The following is a 16,867-nucleotide window of genomic DNA, read 5'->3' as shown; positions in this document are numbered from 1 at the left end:
GCTTAGTTGCACCACGGCATGTGGGATCTTCCTGGACCAGGGCTCGAACCCATGTCCCCTGCATTGGCAGGCAGATTCTTAACCACTGCGCTACCAAGGAAGTCCTGACTGGAATATTCTTGATTAGAGGGGTCCACTGCAAATGAGGGAGGTAAGATTTATGTTCCTAAGAAAGCAGGGGACAGGGGTGACAGTCTCAAGGTGACCTCACGTGAAGATGACTGGGTGGCATTTTAGGATCTGAGTCATCCTGCAAGCAGGCAGTCCCCAACATCCCCTCCCTCCAGATGTCTTATAAATTCCTCCCTTAGCAGTAAGCTCCTTTATGATAAGCATTGCCTTTTTTCCCTCTGAATAAAAAACTTAGAGAAAATTGGGTGCCTTTTCTCCAGACAGAAAGAGCCTGGGCAGAAAAAGAGCCTCTCTGCTCTCCAGCTCCCCATCTGCAGCAGGAGGCAATTAGACTAGCTCAGCATTTGTCAAGCTTCTTTGGCAACATAATCTTTATATTTTCACACAAAATCTTAAGGCAGGGCACTGATATATAAAACTGGTAACATGTTTTTTTAAGTGTAAGTTACACTTAAGAAACATTTTAATTAAAAAGGCAATACTGTATATATACACAGTAATAAATTCAAACAATACAAAAGGCTTAGAACAAAAAGTGAGTCTCCTACCCCAAACCTTCAATGCCTCTACCCCAGAGGAAGCCACTACTAAGTATGTCCTTAGTATAAGCCCGTGCGCCACAACTACTGAGCCTGCTCTCTAGAGCCCGTGAGCCACAACTACTGAGCCCACGAGCCACAACTACTGAAGCCCACGTGCCTAGAGCACGTGCTCTGCAATAAGAGAAGCCACCGCAATGAGAAGCCCGCACACCACAAGGAAGAGTAGCCCCTGCTCACTGCAACTAGAGAAAGCCCGCGCGCAGCAATGAACACCCAACGCAGCCATAAGTAAATAAATAAATAAATTTATTAAAAAAAAATTCAATAGGGGGACTTCCCTGGTGCCACAGTGGATAGGACTCCACGCTCCCAGTGCAGGGGGCCCGGGTTCGATCCCTGGTCGGGGAACTGGATCCCACATGCAGGCTGCAACTAAGAGTTCGCATGCCATAACTAAGGAGCTGGCGAGCTGCAAGTAAGGAGCCCTGGAGCCACAACTAAGGAGCCTGCCTGCCGCAACTAAGACCCGGTGCAACCAAATAAATAAATTTTTTTAAAAAATAAATAAATAAATTCAATTTAAGGGACTTCCCTGGCGGTCCAGTGGTTAAGACTCCACACTTCCACTGCAGAGGGCCTGGGTTTGATCCCTGGTCGGGGAACTAAGATTCCGCATGCCACGTGGTATGGCCAAATATATAAATAAATTCAATTAAAAAAAATTTAACAGCCCAAACCCAGGGTTGGCAGCCTTTTGGAGAAACATGCTGTTACGGATTGAACTGTGTTCCTCCAAAATTCATATGTTGAATCCAAGGACTTCAGAACGTGACCTTATTTGGAAGTAGGGTCGTTGCAGATGTAATTAGTTGAGATGAGGTCATGAGTGTGGGCGCTAATCCAATATGACTGATGTCCTCATAAGAAGGCGGAATTAGGACACAGACGTGCACACAGGGAGGACACCATGTGAAGATGAAGGTAGAGATCGGGGCGGGGGGGAAGCTTCTGCAAACCAAGGAATGCCGAAGATTGCCAGCAAGCCCCCAGAAGCTAGGGGAGCGGCACGGAACACTCTTCCTCGCAGCCCTCAGAAGGAACCAACCCTGCCAACACTTTGATCTCAGACTTCAGCCTCCAGGAACTATGAGACAATAAATTTCTGTTGTTTAAGCTACCCAATCTGTGGTACTTTGTTTCAGCAGCCCTAGCAAACTAAGGCACATGCCCACTTGTATGTTGCTCATGGGCCTGGGGACTGTTTATCCTCTCAGACCCAGAATTCACTTCTGAAATAACCCTACAGTTAAAATAAAATACTTCGTGGAATACTACTCAGCAATACAAAGGAAAAAATTGCTGATACATGCAACAACTCAAATGAATCTCCAGGGAATGATGCTGAGTGAAAAAAGCCAGTCCTAAAAGGTTACATCATGACTGATTCCATTTATATAACATATTTATTTGAAGTGACAGAACTGTAGAAATAGAGAACAGATTAGTGGTACCATAGGTTAGGAGTGAAGGGGAAGGGTATGCTTATAAAAGGGCAATGAGATCAGAGTTGTTCTTTGTCTTGACTGTGATGGTGGTTACTTGAACCAACACGTGATAAAGTTGCATAGAAACACACACACATGCACACACACACACACGTACAAATAACACTGGGGAAATCTGAATAAGACTGGTGGAGTGTATCAATGTTAGTATCCTGGTTTTTGCAAGATGTTACCATTGAGAGAAACTGGGCAAAGGGAACAGGGAATTTTCTCTGTATTAATTCTTACAAGTGCATGTGAATTTACAATGACCCCAAAATAAAAAGTTTAATTCAAAAAAATGACTCTGTCCAAGGATGTTCATAGCATCCCTACTGAGGATAGAGGAGCATCGGAAATAACCTAAACTACCCACAACAGAAGTCAGCTAAAGCCCTGAGGGTTTAACCCTGGGAAGTGTTGTCTAGCTCTGAACAATGACAAGTTTGTGGACTGAATAAATATAAAACTGAATTAGTGTTACGTGAAAAAGCAGATGGCATCACAGCAGGTTCTCTCTGAGCCATTTTGTGAAAAGCATGGCTATACCTTGGCAGAGAGTTAATTCAAAAGGATGGAGATAATTTAGAAGTTCAAGTCCACTGGATCCTTCTTTTCCTTCTCCTCCTCCTTCTCCTTCTTCTTCGCTCTACCTCTTGCTCTCTCTTTAAACATTACTTCAGTTTCAAATAAAATGATAACAATAAAATGAAATGAAATCCTGAGCTTTGCCATCCTCTGATCGTTGGCTCCTCCTTCCGCCTCCAGCAGGTGGCAGAAGTATTCCAAGGATGGTCCCCACGGTCTCCGCTTCCTGTGGATGAGCTGCAGATCCCAACAGCAGGTGGGGCTCCAGCATCAGTCCCGCCAGCTCAAGGAATCCAGACATCAGAACTGCCCTCTCCGAAATCCAGGGCAAGAAGGCAGTTGTCCAGCCACAATGGGGTTAACGGTCCACATTCCAGAGGAAGGGGATAGGAGGCTGGAGGGTCACAGACAAAGGGAGAGGGTTCGGAGGGCCCCCTTCTCACAACATCACCAGCTCTGTTGGGAGAGATAGATCACCCGCAACAATGGCCACAGCTGTTTTCGTCTGCCCTGAAGGAAACTGACTTAGGAAGCAGGTATCAGAGAGGGCCCTTCCTGCAGGGGCTTCTGTCTGGCTTGTAAAACTGTCAGAGCAGCTGCATTCATGTGTCGAGTGATGGATGATGGAAAGGAGGGACAGAAGGCCGCAGATGGACACGGAGACTTACAAGTCGAGGCAGGTGGCAGAGGCTTTGCAGAGGCTCTGCAGGTGGGGTGCACTGATTCATTGCCCACTGAAAATACCAAGGGACCTGGGCCACAGCCCGCTTCCCAGCCTCCTTCAGGGCCAGGAGTGGGTGCGCCTCCTCAAACAATCTGTCTGCAATGAAAGCTTCCGCTGGCCCTCTTTCCTTGTCCTGCATCTCAGGTGTGAACATTCCTCCCCCGGGCCCCTCTTTCTTCTCTGGGGCCAAGGTAGCAATTCCTTTTGGGTTCTCTGTGGCTAGCTGGACCTGGGATGGCTTCACAGAATGCACCCGTGCTATGCACCAATAAGGTTTTCCATATAGGACTCAAAGCTGGTTTTGAAAAATGTAATGGGCTGGGAGACAAGAAAAAAAAAAATATCAGCACTAAAAATGCTGGCTTTCACTTTTGCTAAGAAAAGGGGTTTTGTGCTCTCTACTCCTACCCACAGCCTGGCCCAGGAAATAACTGCCTTTGGTCCATCAGCCTGCCAAGAAGTGCCTGTCACCAAGCACAGGATCCCCGAGGAGCATGAGCTGAGTTTTCCTCCTTGACTCCATCACCAGAGCCTGTTGACTTCTCATCCTGGCCTTGAAGCCAGAATCCCTGCCCCCTCTGCCAAGTGGAAGCCCTAGCTGTGATCCTCCAGTTTTCCCTCTTGCCTTCCAGAGGGATGACAAGAGGGGCTTTCCTGGTCAGGATAATTGATGCTGAGCTGCATGGGGTTGGGACCAATGAGATTTCTTAAAAAGTAGCCTTCTGCCTCTGCCTGGGTCCGTGAGGGCCAAATAGACACCCCTAGGGCCGTTTTATTTTGGTGGGGTGACAAATGAACTTGGCCTGAGAAATGGGATCGGCTGGGCTAAGACCTGTGGAGAACTCAGAGCTGCTGTTTTCTATGTTAAGTTGGTCCAAAGTTTGTTTCGAGGAAGCCCGAGGGGCCCAGGGAGGTAGAGATTAGGAGCTGGAGCTCATTTTGATATCTGAAAACCGCAGCCGCCTGCACGCGGGAGGCTCTGAGAGCAGGCTTGCCTCACACGCCCCCTCACTGTGGGTCACCTGGGAGAACCAGCAGCAATTTGGGAGATTTCTGAGCTCAAGGAGGAGTCTTTGGGGAGGGCTTGCTCGGAGCACACCCCGTTCCCTCCCCCTGGGCTGAGGGAAGCATGGGACCAGCCCTGCCCCAGCCTGTCCTCATTGGCTGGCATGAGGCAGAGGGGGCTTTAAAAAGGCAAACGAGTCTGGGCTGGGGACCAGAGCCTGTGCTACTGGAAGGCCGGGTGCCCCCCTCCAGCTGGCACCATGCAGCTCTCTCTTGCCCTGTGTCTCGTCTGCCTGCTGGTACACGCAGCCTTCCGCGTGGTGGAGGGCCAGGGGTGGCAGGCCTTCAAGAATGATGCCACGGAAATCATCCCCGAGCTGGGCGAGTACCCCGAGCCTCCACCAGAGCTGAACAACAAGACCATGAACCGGGCAGAAAACGGAGGGAGGCCTCCCCACCACCCCTTTGAGACCAAAGGTATGGGATGGAGGAGAGCCTTTTCAGCCTAAGGGTCCTGGGAGGGTTCTCTTTGGGAGGTTTTGAAGACTGGGGTAGACTGTCAGTCGCTGCCAGCACCAATGGAGGGACCATCTTGCCTGTAGGCAGGGTAAGGATGGCATGCCAGCGTAGCCCTGGAATTCAAGTGCAAGGGCGTGGGGCTGGTAGGGGGCTGGCAGTGAGAGACCAGAGCAGGAAGGAGGCTGAGTTGGTGAGGGACAGCCTCAGGGGCTCGGAAAGGAGATTTCAAAGAATCCCCTCCTGAGAAGAGAGGAGCAGGGTCCAGCTGCTGACACCACTGGGGAGGAAATAAGGCAAGGGGGCCTCACATCATCTATGAGCACCTGCTGGATGCAGATACTACATGGGCTGTGCCTGAGCCATACCCTGGGGAGCTCCCAAGTTGAAGGTGAAGAAACGGAGGCTTCAGCGAACTAGTAGCTTGTTAGTGAGTAGAGAGCTGAGATTTGAAGCCAGTTTGATCCAATTACAAGACAGCCCTGGTGGGGGACTGTGTGGGGGGCATCGGAGGCCGAAAGCCAGAGCAAATCCCTGCAAAGCAGTGGGAAAGGACACCAAAGAGGCACCCCTTCAGCTCCCACCACCCATGGTCTACCCAGTGAGCTGGCACTTGAGGGAATGGGAGCTGCAGGCACAGTTTTAGCTTCTGACCTGGGTGGTAACTGGGTCCAGGCCCTGGAGGGGAGACAGCATCCTCTGTGCAGGGCGTGGACACAGGTGGCAGCATCTGTCCTGAATCCCCACCCCAGACCCTGACTTGCCTCCCTCCTGGGAGGGACCCTGACCCTAGCGGAAAGGCAGTGGCCCCAGTGGAGGGCACACCTGGGTTCCTGGTCACGTCTGCACATAGAAGCCTGGGGGGCAGTGTGCACAGCTGGCTCTGCAGCTGGCAGGAATGGCTGGGGGCGGGGGCTGGAATGACGCTTCAGAGTGAGGCCCTCTGGCTATGGTCCAGGTGGGAGAGGAGTCCACTGCCCGGGCCCCTGCATCCCATCCTGCCCTGCCTCACAACCAGCTGGGAATGGCGGTCTGCAAAGGGCACCACCCAAGGAGGCCTCTCCCCTGCTCCTGCCCAGGGAAGGTCAACTAAGCTCAAGCAATGGACTGTAGGGGACCCAAGCACAAGACGTCCTCCCTGGGCTCCCATGAGAGCTACAGGCCCGGAGGAAGCCACGTGCTCAAAACAAAGTCGCCCTTTGCAGAGGAAGCGCCTAACCTAGGGGTACTATTCTTGGAAAGCCCCAAAGCCTCCTTCCCTGGGCAAACAGGCCATGCCCACACACCACCCCTGGGGCTTGGGAGCAGAGGTGAGGATGCCAAACCAACCCGGAAACCAGGAGGCCAGCCATGGGAGAGAGGGAACCCCGACATCTCCCCTGCTGTGCCTGTTCTCACGGGGGCGGCGGTGGAGGGGGGTTGGCCTTCTTTGCCTCCTCTCTGGTTTTGGACTTAGGACTATTTTTCATCCCTTTGTGTCACATTGGAACTGTCCCTATGAGACGCTTGGGGATGGACAAGTGCTCACATGAGGACAAGCTGTTTAAAAAAGCTCCCACCCATCTAAGCCCACACTAGGAGACATGACCAAGGTGCCTTCGGGGACAAAGCCAGGCCTTAGAGGCCAAACTTTCTCTGCCCAGGGAGCAAGCCTGTGCCACCACTGGGTGTCCATCAAATGTCACAGAAGAGATTCGCCCAGCATGGTGCCTGGTACACAGCACATGCTTAATAAATGTTTGTGGCGGCCAAAGCTGTAGGTTTTCAGTCAGAGCTTGGTCTCCCTCTGGTAGGGAAGTAACCATAGTAAAATTAGTAAAAAGCAGCCCTTTTCCCCCCACCCAGCATCCCTCGGTGCTCGGGCACACCGCTTCCACCCCTGTGGGAGGTGAGAAGCTCTGGGACCCCAGAGGAGCAGACTCAGGAGACCGGCTCTGCCTATCCGGAAAGAGCTTTTCCCTCTCTGGACCTCAGTGTCCACAGTGATAATGAGGGGGTTGGACATGCTGCCATTGGCTCCTTTCAAGTCTAATGACTTCAGTCTCCTCTCCACCTCCCCTTCCATCCTTCTTCTCAGTAGCTGCCCTGATTTATTATCTTCAATTAACCCCTACAACTTTTTCCATCCCCCGACCCCCGGTCTCCCCTCCCAACCGGCTGGAAAAGGAATTTGGGAGAAGCCAGAGCCATTCAGAGAATGTGGCTAATACCTACCCTACTGAGGCCAGGGGCCCTGTGGCACAGATGTGACTTAAGTCTGGCAAAGAGGGCCCCCTTGGAGAGGAATAATAATAACATAATAACAGTCAACACTTCCAGCTCTTAGTATGTTCCAGGCAGTGTCCCCTGCATTACAGATGTAATGGATTAGCTCACTGAATCTTCAAGACAACCCATTTTACAGATAGGAAGCACAGAGAGGTTAAGTAACTAGTCCAAGGTCACACAGTCATGGAGCTGGTATTTGAGCTGAAGCAATCACTCGGCTCCAAAGTTTTAGCGGGAGAGGGTGGATCGGAGATCTTTCCCCCCAACTCCAGAGTACCTGGGCCCTTCCCGTAATAGATCCCCAGAGGCAAAAGCGTCTGGGGAGAGGCAGGTTTGGAAGAGGCGGAGTGGTTTGGAGGGAGGCGGGACGGATGGTCGCCCTCACGCGCGCTTCTCTCCGCAGACGCCTCCGAGTACAGCTGCCGCGAGCTGCACTTCACCCGCTACGTGACGGACGGGCCGTGCCGCAGCGCCAAGCCGGTCACCGAGCTGGTGTGCTCGGGCCAGTGCGGCCCGGCGCGCCTGCTGCCCAACGCCATCGGCCGCGGCAAGTGGTGGCGCCCGAGCGGGCCCGACTTCCGCTGCATCCCCGACCGCTACCGCGCGCAGCGGGTGCAGCTGCTGTGTCCGGGCGGCGCGGCACCGCGCGCGCGCAAGGTGCGCCTGGTGGCCTCGTGCAAATGCAAGCGCCTCACCCGCTTCCACAACCAGTCCGAGCTCAAGGACTTCGGGCCGGAGGCCGCCCGGCCACAGAAGGGCCGGAAGCCGCGGCCCCGCGCCGGGGGCGCCAAAGCCAACCGGGCCGAGCTGGAGAACGCCTATTAGAGCCCGCCCGCCGCGCCGCGCCGCGCCCCCAGCGGGCGCCCCCGACCCAGGCGCCCCAGGTTTCCGCCCCTTGCGCGCGCGGTTTCATCGTTTGTGTTTCACTTTAAATACCTGCAACCCAGGGCCGGGGGCTGAAACCTTCCCGGCTGCAGGCCCTGGGGATCCGGGTGTCAGCAAAGCCCCCCACCCCCCCGCCTGCCGAGGGGGTCCCCAGGGGCAGGGGAGGGAGCTGAGAGTCACAGACACTGAGCCACGCAACCCCGCCCTCCGGGCCGCCTACCTTTGCTGGTCCCACTTCAGAGGAGGCAGAAAAGGAAGCATTTCACTGCCCTGGAGTTTTAAGGGAGCAGTGGAGAAAAGTCCAGGGACTGGTTAAGAAAGTTCGATAAGATTCCCCTTCCCCCCACCTCTCTGCCTGCCAAGTTGTGCCCAGAACACATGACTGGGGTCCGTAGACAGGGTGTCTAGTCCTGGCTCTGCCACTGACGTGCCAGGTGACCTCGGATTATTACACTCTTCTCTTTCTGGACCTCGATTTCCTCTTTGTAAAATGGAAGTGGGGGTGGGATTAACATCTGGAGGAATTAACATCTGGAGGAATCTACTGTCATATGATTCCAAGGACTGGGGTGCCCTTTGAATGGACAGAGGAGAGAGCGTTTGGATTGAATCACTGACATGGTCGCTTCCAGAATTCGGAGTTGTAATCCTCTGATCTGACAGCCAAAGATGAGAAACGAGCAGGAAAAAAGAAAAGAGTCGATTTATGGCTGACAAACTCGTGGAAGAAGCTGTGGTGTGTCCCAGCCTGGCCTCCCAGATGATTGGCTACCTCCAACCCTCCATCTCAAAGGACGCAGAAACAACACCATCAACTGGGGTAGAGGAGGAGGTCCCAAGGGTGGTGGGAGGCACAGAAATCACCCCCTATTCCCAAAGAGCAACAACCCCCCGCCACCATGGCCATATTTTAACATCACCCTCTGCAGAGAAGCTCAAGGTCCCAGCACCCTGGGCTTCCGGGCCCAAGAGAGCAGGCACCACCCATTCAAAGGCCAACGGGTCCCTTCCAAGGCACTTCCTCCTGCCTACCACTCACGGACACATTTCTGTCTGGAAAAGAGCTTCTTACTGTTGTTATGTGTGATGGCATAGCTTACATTAAAATAATATTATTGGGGAAAAAATTACAAGTGCTGTATATATGCTGAGAAGCTGCAAAGCTTAATGCTGCCATCCAAAAATCTTTTGGAAAATCATTTCCAGACACCACTTACTTTCTGTGCAGTTTTTAATTGCTAAAAAAAAAAAAAAATTTTTTTTTAAACAGAAGCACATGCCATGTGAAAGCCTGCCCAGCTGGTCGTTTCTGCAATCTTTTCATGTGGAATTTGTCCACAAGAATGAAAGTAGCAGTTTTTAAAAAAAGTTAAGTTACATATTTATTTTCTCACTTAAGTTATTTATGCAAAAGTTTTTCTTGTAGAGAATGACAACGTTAATATTGCTTTATGAAATATCAATCTGTTCTTTCAGAATCCAGAAGCATTGTTAATAAAGACAATGAATTGTTAAGGAAAGGATGTGGTCTTGTTTTGTCAACCACACGTGGTCATTTCTGTCAACGTTAACATCCTTCTCTTGGTCACTAGAGCTTAAACCTGGGAGGCACCTTTGATTGTGTTATGGTGGCCCTTGTGGCAATTATGTCCTTCCTTTGAAAGGTCATGTTCATCCCTTCCTTTCCAAACCGAGACCTCATCCCTTCACCTCGGCCATTGTATTAATCTCAGCCTGGTCTCCCTTTAGCAGCCTGCCCTTCACACTGTCTTCTCAAATCACTGTTCTCATCATGTCCTACCCCTGCTCAAAAATCCCTCAAGAGCTCCTCCTTGTCCAGGATCAAGTTCAGGCTTCTCACTCTGCCATGGAAGTCGGCTTGATTCCCATCCCCCATTCTCCCAAGCTCCCTTAATTACTCCCAAGTGGCCGCAGACTGTCCTGATCCTTGCCCGCCCGGCTTACCGCCCTTGCTTACCACCCGCAACAACTCCTGCTCTTTCTCTGGGGTGCATGTTCTTTGTCACCTCTACCGTGAACCTTCCAGAGATAATCCAATCCCCGATGATCCCTCTCTCCTCAGACGTCCAGCCCCTTTGTCCGTGCCACTCCTTTGGTTTCTGATTCTGTGTCTTCCATTGGACATTCACTCACGGGCCACCTGTTTCACCTGGCCGAGCTGTGCTTAGTACTGGGATAGACACAAAGCCAAGTACATGTTAGGACCAGCTCACAGGAGCTCAGTCAAGCTTTTTCCCAAATGTGAGTTTTATGCCTCCCCAATGAACATGTAAACCCTTCACAAGCAGGGACAATGTCTTGTACTTCTCTCAGAACTCTTGCCTCACCTAATAGTTCTGGACGCTAGCTGAGAATCAAGAAATATTCTTCCATTGCCATCAGGAGGGATGATCAATTGCAAACCTTTGAATTAAGTCCAGCCCATCTTGGGGTAACCCCACCCTCAAAGTAAGCTGAGCTCCTCCTCCTAACTTTTCCCTTTAACTCCCAATGAGCCCTCCTAAATTCATTATCATCATCAAGTCTTTGATAGGTGTCAGTGGGTGTTGCCACTTCCAGGCCCCAAGGAGACCTCAGTGAGACCCTACAGGGAATCTACGCATCGTCAGGAGTGTCCCAGGGCCCAGAACATGAGAGCAGGTAGGAAATGGATACATCGTGCAGCCCCCAGGGGCAGTGTGGCACAGGTGGGTGGGACACGGACTCTGGAGCCTGGTTTGTGTTTGAATCTGAGCCGTGGGCTCAGTTCCCTGCCCTGACACTCACTCGAGCTGCTCAGAGCCTGGTTGGTGGGCACATGGGCAAATAATCAGGTCACATTTTTCTGTACAAAGTATTACGAGGACCAAGGATGGCAGTAATTTACTCTGTGGTGGGTGGGGATGAGGGATAAAGCTTAGGGAGGGTTTCACGGAGGTGGGTGCTGCTTAGCAGTTTGCCAGGTGGAGAAGGGAGCAGGGACATTCTAGGTAGAGGGCACGGCCCAAGCCAAGGCGCTGAGGCTGAAGGTTCGTGGGCAGAGGAGACTCAATTCCTTAACATGTACTGAGTCCTCGTCAGGTGTAAGGCAGTGTGGGGGAACTGGGGATTCAAACAAATGCCCCAACCCCGAGATACACCTAGGGTTCTGCTTCTGGGACCCGGAGATCCAGGAGGGATGAGCCCAGGCTACACTCCCATTACCACGAGGGGAAAAAAACCCAAATCTAAATTGTAGGTCGGGCTAGGAGTTATTTATGGAAAGTTATATTCTACCTACATGGGGTCTCTGAGCCTGGCGCCGATCAGAAACGGAACAGACAGCAGGCTCAGCTGGGAGGGGCAGCGTTCTGCTGCAGGAGCATATGTTCTGGGGGTGCAGCCAGACGTGCGGCTTGTATTAATAGTCTGAGAGTCAGACAGACAGAGGGACAGAAGGAAATAGGTCTCTCTGTCTCTGTCTCTCTCACACACACACACACACACACACACACACTCCAAGGGGCTCCACCTAGATTGCAAGTACAAACCAGACCACCTTTGCCCAAGGAGGTAGAGCGAAAGAAACTCAAAGAAGCCAAACGGCAACCAAACGTCCCCATTTTCCTTGAAGCAGGCAGGACTTGGGCAGTTGGGGAGGGTGGAGAGCCTGCAAAAGCTACCTGCGTGTGAGCCGAGCTCAGAAACACAGCAGCTGGAGGCTGGTGCCATAGCCCACACCCCTCGTACCTGATCCCAGACGCAGGCCTGCCCTAATTCCGGATCATTGATTCTAGCTCTGGGTCCTGCAGTCATTCCTGCCCTCCCCTCCCCCACCCGTTCCTGGAGTGCATCCTCTGTCTTCTGCCTTGTCCAAGGGCAGGCAGAGGCTCAGATCTGGCAGCTCTGACCAATAGCTGAAGTTCACTTTGTGGCCAGAGGGGCAGACGGCAGGGGAACTGTCGCTCTTAATTAATGCAATCACGCACCTGGTTTGTCCAGGACACCTATTGGCGCAACGTAATTATTAACAACTCCCACTTTTACTCTCAAAAATGTCCTGGTTTGGGCAATAAGCTATATGGTTCCCTTGCTGTTAAAAGATGCAACTTTCTTTGGACTGGCTGGGGCCCAGTTACCCATTTGCAAATGCTGGTCCTCTGCCTGGGATGCTCCTTGCGGGCAGGGACTCTTGTCTGGTGCTGCTCCCCAGGGCACCCCCAGTACCCAGCGTGCAGTAGGCGACTTATATGCATTGTGGTCGCATAGTTGTTGTTCACTTTATTTAGGATTTCTTCCCTCGTGAGATCAGGTGGATGGAATAGACTGGGATGTATGGATGATGGTGGGAGCGGGGAGGGGAAGATCTGACTTCTGTGCAAAGAAGCTGTTTGCCCGGATTGTTTTACGTTAGGTTTCTGAGGATAAGACACAGCTTCTACCCTCAAGCAGTTTATAATCTTGCTGAGGGTCAAGTAGAAAATGAGGGCACTAGGTACAACTGTGGAATATGTGACCATTTGTCACCAGAGTGATAGAGTCAGGGGAGGGTGGGAGCTTGAGGAAACAAGGCAGGAGTGGGGTCCACCTGAGCTTTGAAGGCTGCCAGGACTCAGAGGGGCAGAGAGGAGAGGCAATAGAAAGAAAGGGAGCAAAGGGGGCCCACATCGGGTGGGGTGGGGTGATGCCAGCATGGGACCTGGCTCTCTCTATGATTATTACAGAAGGAAGCAGAAGCCAGGAAGGAGAGAAGGGTGGGGTGGGGGTAGATACTGTCAATCACGGCAGGAGAGAGGGGGCATCAACTGGCAAGGAGGGAAGGGCTGAGTCCCTGTAAGTGTGGCATTGACTCCCGTGAGGAAGACAAGGGGCTGGGTCGCAGGTGCCGAAGGGTGCCCCAAACGATGTTCCGTTCTCCACCAGCCTGGCAGGGCTGCTTTGGAGACTAAGTCCTGTCTTTCTTACGACCTCCCTTGGCCCTAGTTCCCAATTTCCCTCCAATCACCTGGGCTGTCTGAGCTTGGATCCTGCCCACCAAGAAGGCCAGAGCTGGCAGTGGGCAGCTGCAGGTAGGAGATGGGTACCCATGAAGGAGAGTGGGAAAGGCAGATGGACAAAGAGGAGCCCAGACCACAAACCTCACTTGCTTGACAACTTCCTGAGGTCTGATCTTGCCAGCAGTTTGAAGGCGGAGGCAGGAGATGAAGTAGGAGAAAGGAGAAGACGGACATGGAAAGGAGAAGAGGAATAATCATTCATTCATTGCACCGAAATTGACCGAGAGCCGGCTGCATGCCAGGCACCGCCCTAGGCTCCAGGCGTGTGGTCGCCATCACGGAGCCTCTCGAAGCTCACGGTCTAGTGCTGGCAGGGGGATGGATGTTAGACAACAAGGAAATGCATAGTATAATGCCCAGGAGTGAAAAGTCCTGTAAGGAAAAATAAAGCAGGTGAGCAGACAGAGAGCCATGGAGGTGGCCAGGCCAGGCCTCTCTGAGGAGGTGGTATTTGAGATGAAACCTAAATGCAGGGAGGGCGTGAGCCACACAAGGACAGGGGATGCGTGTGCCTGGAGGGGAACGGCAAGTGCAAAGCCCCTGAAGGTATGGAGGGGGTGGAGAAGCGACACCACTAATTGCCTTGGGTGGCTTTCAGGCGTCTCTGTGCCAAGGCTGCTAACCCCTGATCTGGAAGCCAGCGTGGTAATTATAATTATAGTGGGGAGAGGCACGCGCGCGTGTGTGTGTGTGTGTGTTTGTGTGTGTGTGTAAAAGAGAGTCTCTCTTTGTATGTTCTTCTGTCTCTGTATGTTAAAGACCAAATGGTCCCCAGAAAAGAATAATTTGCATATTATTAATTATGTAGCTACACATGCCTTTATTCTTTTATTTGAATTTTATTTTATTACACATCAGGTTCTTATTAATTATCTATTTTATACATATTAGTGTATACATGTCAATCCCAATCTCCCAATTCAACCCACCACCACCGCCCCCCCGCCCTTTCCCCCCTTGGACTCCATACGTTTGTTCTCTGCACTTGTGTCTCTATTTCTGCCTTGCAAACCGGTTCATCTGTACCATTTTTCTAGATTCCGCATATAACGCATGCCTTTATACTTAAAGCACATGATAGGTTTGCTTAAATAAGGTCATGGGCATCGGGCAGGTTTCTTTCTAGGACACACATATGTTATGAGATTCATATATAATAGCAGAAAAGTCTGCAGTTTTCCTTTAGTGGATGCCCACAAAATCCAGCCTGGGATGGAAGCAAGGATTAGCTCGGCTTGGGAAAATACAAACATGGATGTGTTGATTGTTTTTTCCTGCCGTGGCTCTAGCCTGGACATATACATATACGTAGAAGTATACATGTTTATTCTGAGACCCTGGATCAAGGGTTGGAGATCTGAAGGGTAAGCAGGAGTCTAGAAATGAATTCCTCCTGGAAAGATTCATTCTTACTTCTCGGAACTGGATAAGAACGTTCCCATCAAGGAGCACACTCACGTGACAGCATCCACTGCAAACCCCCTCCTAGAAGACTGGCTTTCAGTCTGCTCTTTGGTTTTTGCACATGTGGTCACACGTGGGTGCATGCGTGCACGTGTGCACACACACCATCTTTACTCTGAACATATAATGTCAAACGTTCCCAGGTATTCTACAAGCCTCCTGTTTCTGCCCCTTCGTTAGCAGGTGTCCAAGAACAGTACTGGCGTCTGGGGACTGAGAACGATGCTGAGATCCGGAAGTCACATCAGATCACAATTGTGGCCAGTTATGGACAAGACAGAGCCCCTTGTCTTCCAGGGACACCAGACAAGAGGCCAGGATTGCACCACAGCTCTGCCCAGAGGACAAAAGCCACCCAAGAAGGTGGGGTGTTTTCTGTATGTGTTGCCCTCAGGGGCCCCCCAAGATCTGCCTCCTCCATCCAGGAGAAGCTGTGTGGAGACAAAGAGGCCAGCTTGGGGTCCCTTCTCTCAATCTCCCTCCTTCCATCTTCTACACCACTACCAGATGGACCTTTCTCTGTTTTTTAAAAAACAAAGTTCAAATTAAAAAAAAAAACAACTTTGCTCCATTATTTCTTTTATATATAAAAACAAATAGAACATTATAGACAAAGTTCTCTGTATTTCTCCCCTTCCCCATGCCTTTCTCTCACTCTTCAGAAGCAACAATCCATGTTTCTGTGCTTTTCTACATATATTATTTGTAACCATATACAAATGTGTGGTTTTAAATTTTACATGCATTTTATCATACTATACATGTTCTGAAACTCACCTTTTTTTTTTTTTTTTTTACTCAAAATTATGTTTTTAAGATCTAGCCGTGTTGGATCATTTTTAACTACTGAACTCTATTACATTTTGTCACTATTTGCTTACCTACATTTTCCCACTATTTGCTTACCTACATTTTCCTATGGATAAGCAAATAGTGGACATTTATTTTGCTTCCAGAGTTTTCACAAGCAATGCTATAAGGAAGTTGCCTGCATTGTTTTCCTATATAACAGAGTTTGTTCAAGACAGAAAGAAGTGAGTGTTCTAATATAAAAATTTAATCATGTTGCTTCCTTGCTCAAAATTCCTCCATGGCTCCCTATTACCTAAAGGATAAACTCTAAACTCCTTAGCTTCTGGTTTCTGCCTACCTCTCCAGCCACACATTAGACCACTGGCCTCCTTAACACTTTATTCCCTGCAATATTATATTTCTTTCAATTTCCAAAAAGCCCAGATAGTTTTAAACCTCTGTGCTTTCACACATGCTGTTAAGTCTGCCTAGGACACCCTCCTTCCACTTCTCTGATCTGGAAAGTTTTCTTCACCTTCAAGTCTCAAATGCTGCCCCCTCTGTGGGGGCAGACCACTGTGCCATCATGTACATACTGCATCACAGGGCATCACATGGGCTGAACTTGGCTACCTCCCCTACCAATTGTGAGCCTAGGGAGGGCAGAGTCCCAGCCTTTGCACATTTGTAACCCCAGTGCCTTTGCACAGGCTTGGTCAGAGTCAGTGCTTAATAATTGTTTATTGAATTAATGGATGTTTGGAGCAGCAATGAAAACTCCAGCTTCCTTCTAGCTCAGCAGCAGGCAAGAGCTCTGGGACTACCTTTCCAAATGCATTTCTTTCATTCAAGTCCTTCTATAGCTTTGCAGTGTTGTTGGGGGCAGTGGGGCCCCTCCCAAGAAAACCAAGTCCGTGGTTGTTTACCCGGGACATTATCACGCGTGCAAATTACAGATACCTCTATCACTTGGCCAACAATTTGGTGTTGTGGTGTGAGGTTATTTCTATGTCTGAAGAAAACAGCTTGGCTCTGACTAAAGAAATAAATGATATCATTTTTCGTTCAGGCAACCAGATTCCTTGGTACAAAAGGCTCCCTGGGGAGAAGCGCCGGGACAGCGTGGCTCCTCTGAGGCTATTTACATCTGTCAGCTTCTCTAATCTCTGGCCTTCCTTCCTTTGCCTGTTTCCTTCCCTTCACACAGAGGTCGGTGTTGAGCCCCGTCCTTGCAAGGAGGGTACTGGAGCCACCGTTCTCACGTATGCTCTGGGGGTGGGTGCGGGTGAGGTTTTAGCCTAGTGGCATTTGGGTTCCCCACCCCCCTTCTCTTTTTTCTTAGAAACCAGCCTCAATTTAAGATAATGACTC

The 16,867-nt window shown here is 50.7% G+C and overlaps 1 protein-coding gene across 1 annotated transcript; it reads left to right on the top strand.

Moving 5' to 3' along the window:
• The first annotated feature begins 4,795 nt into the window (after nt 1-4,795).
• Nucleotides 4,796-8,144, top strand: SOST (sclerostin). Its single transcript, XM_059908271.1, has 2 exons — nt 4,796-5,012; nt 7,723-8,144. Exons 1-2 carry the CDS (start codon nt 4,796-4,798, stop codon nt 8,142-8,144), a joined length of 639 nt encoding a protein of 212 aa, XP_059764254.1.
• The last annotated feature ends 8,723 nt before the right edge of the window (nt 8,145-16,867 follow it).

Source organism: Balaenoptera ricei, chromosome 20 (assembly GCF_028023285.1).
Source record: "Balaenoptera ricei isolate mBalRic1 chromosome 20, mBalRic1.hap2, whole genome shotgun sequence".
Lineage (NCBI taxonomy): Eukaryota > Metazoa > Chordata > Mammalia > Artiodactyla > Balaenopteridae > Balaenoptera > Balaenoptera ricei.
The sequence above is the reverse complement of the archived record's forward strand: the minus strand, read 5'-3'. Positions and strand labels throughout refer to the sequence as shown.

Excerpts from the sequence above, each read along its gene's own strand:
- SOST (XM_059908271.1), top strand. The coding sequence starts at position 4,796 with ATGCAGCTCTCTCTTGCCCTGTGTCTCGTCTGCCTGCTGGTACACGCA. Across the intron at positions 5,013-7,722 it reads CCACCCCTTTGAGACCAAAG|ACGCCTCCGAGTACAGCTGC; the intron begins GTATGGGATGGA and ends TTCTCTCCGCAG.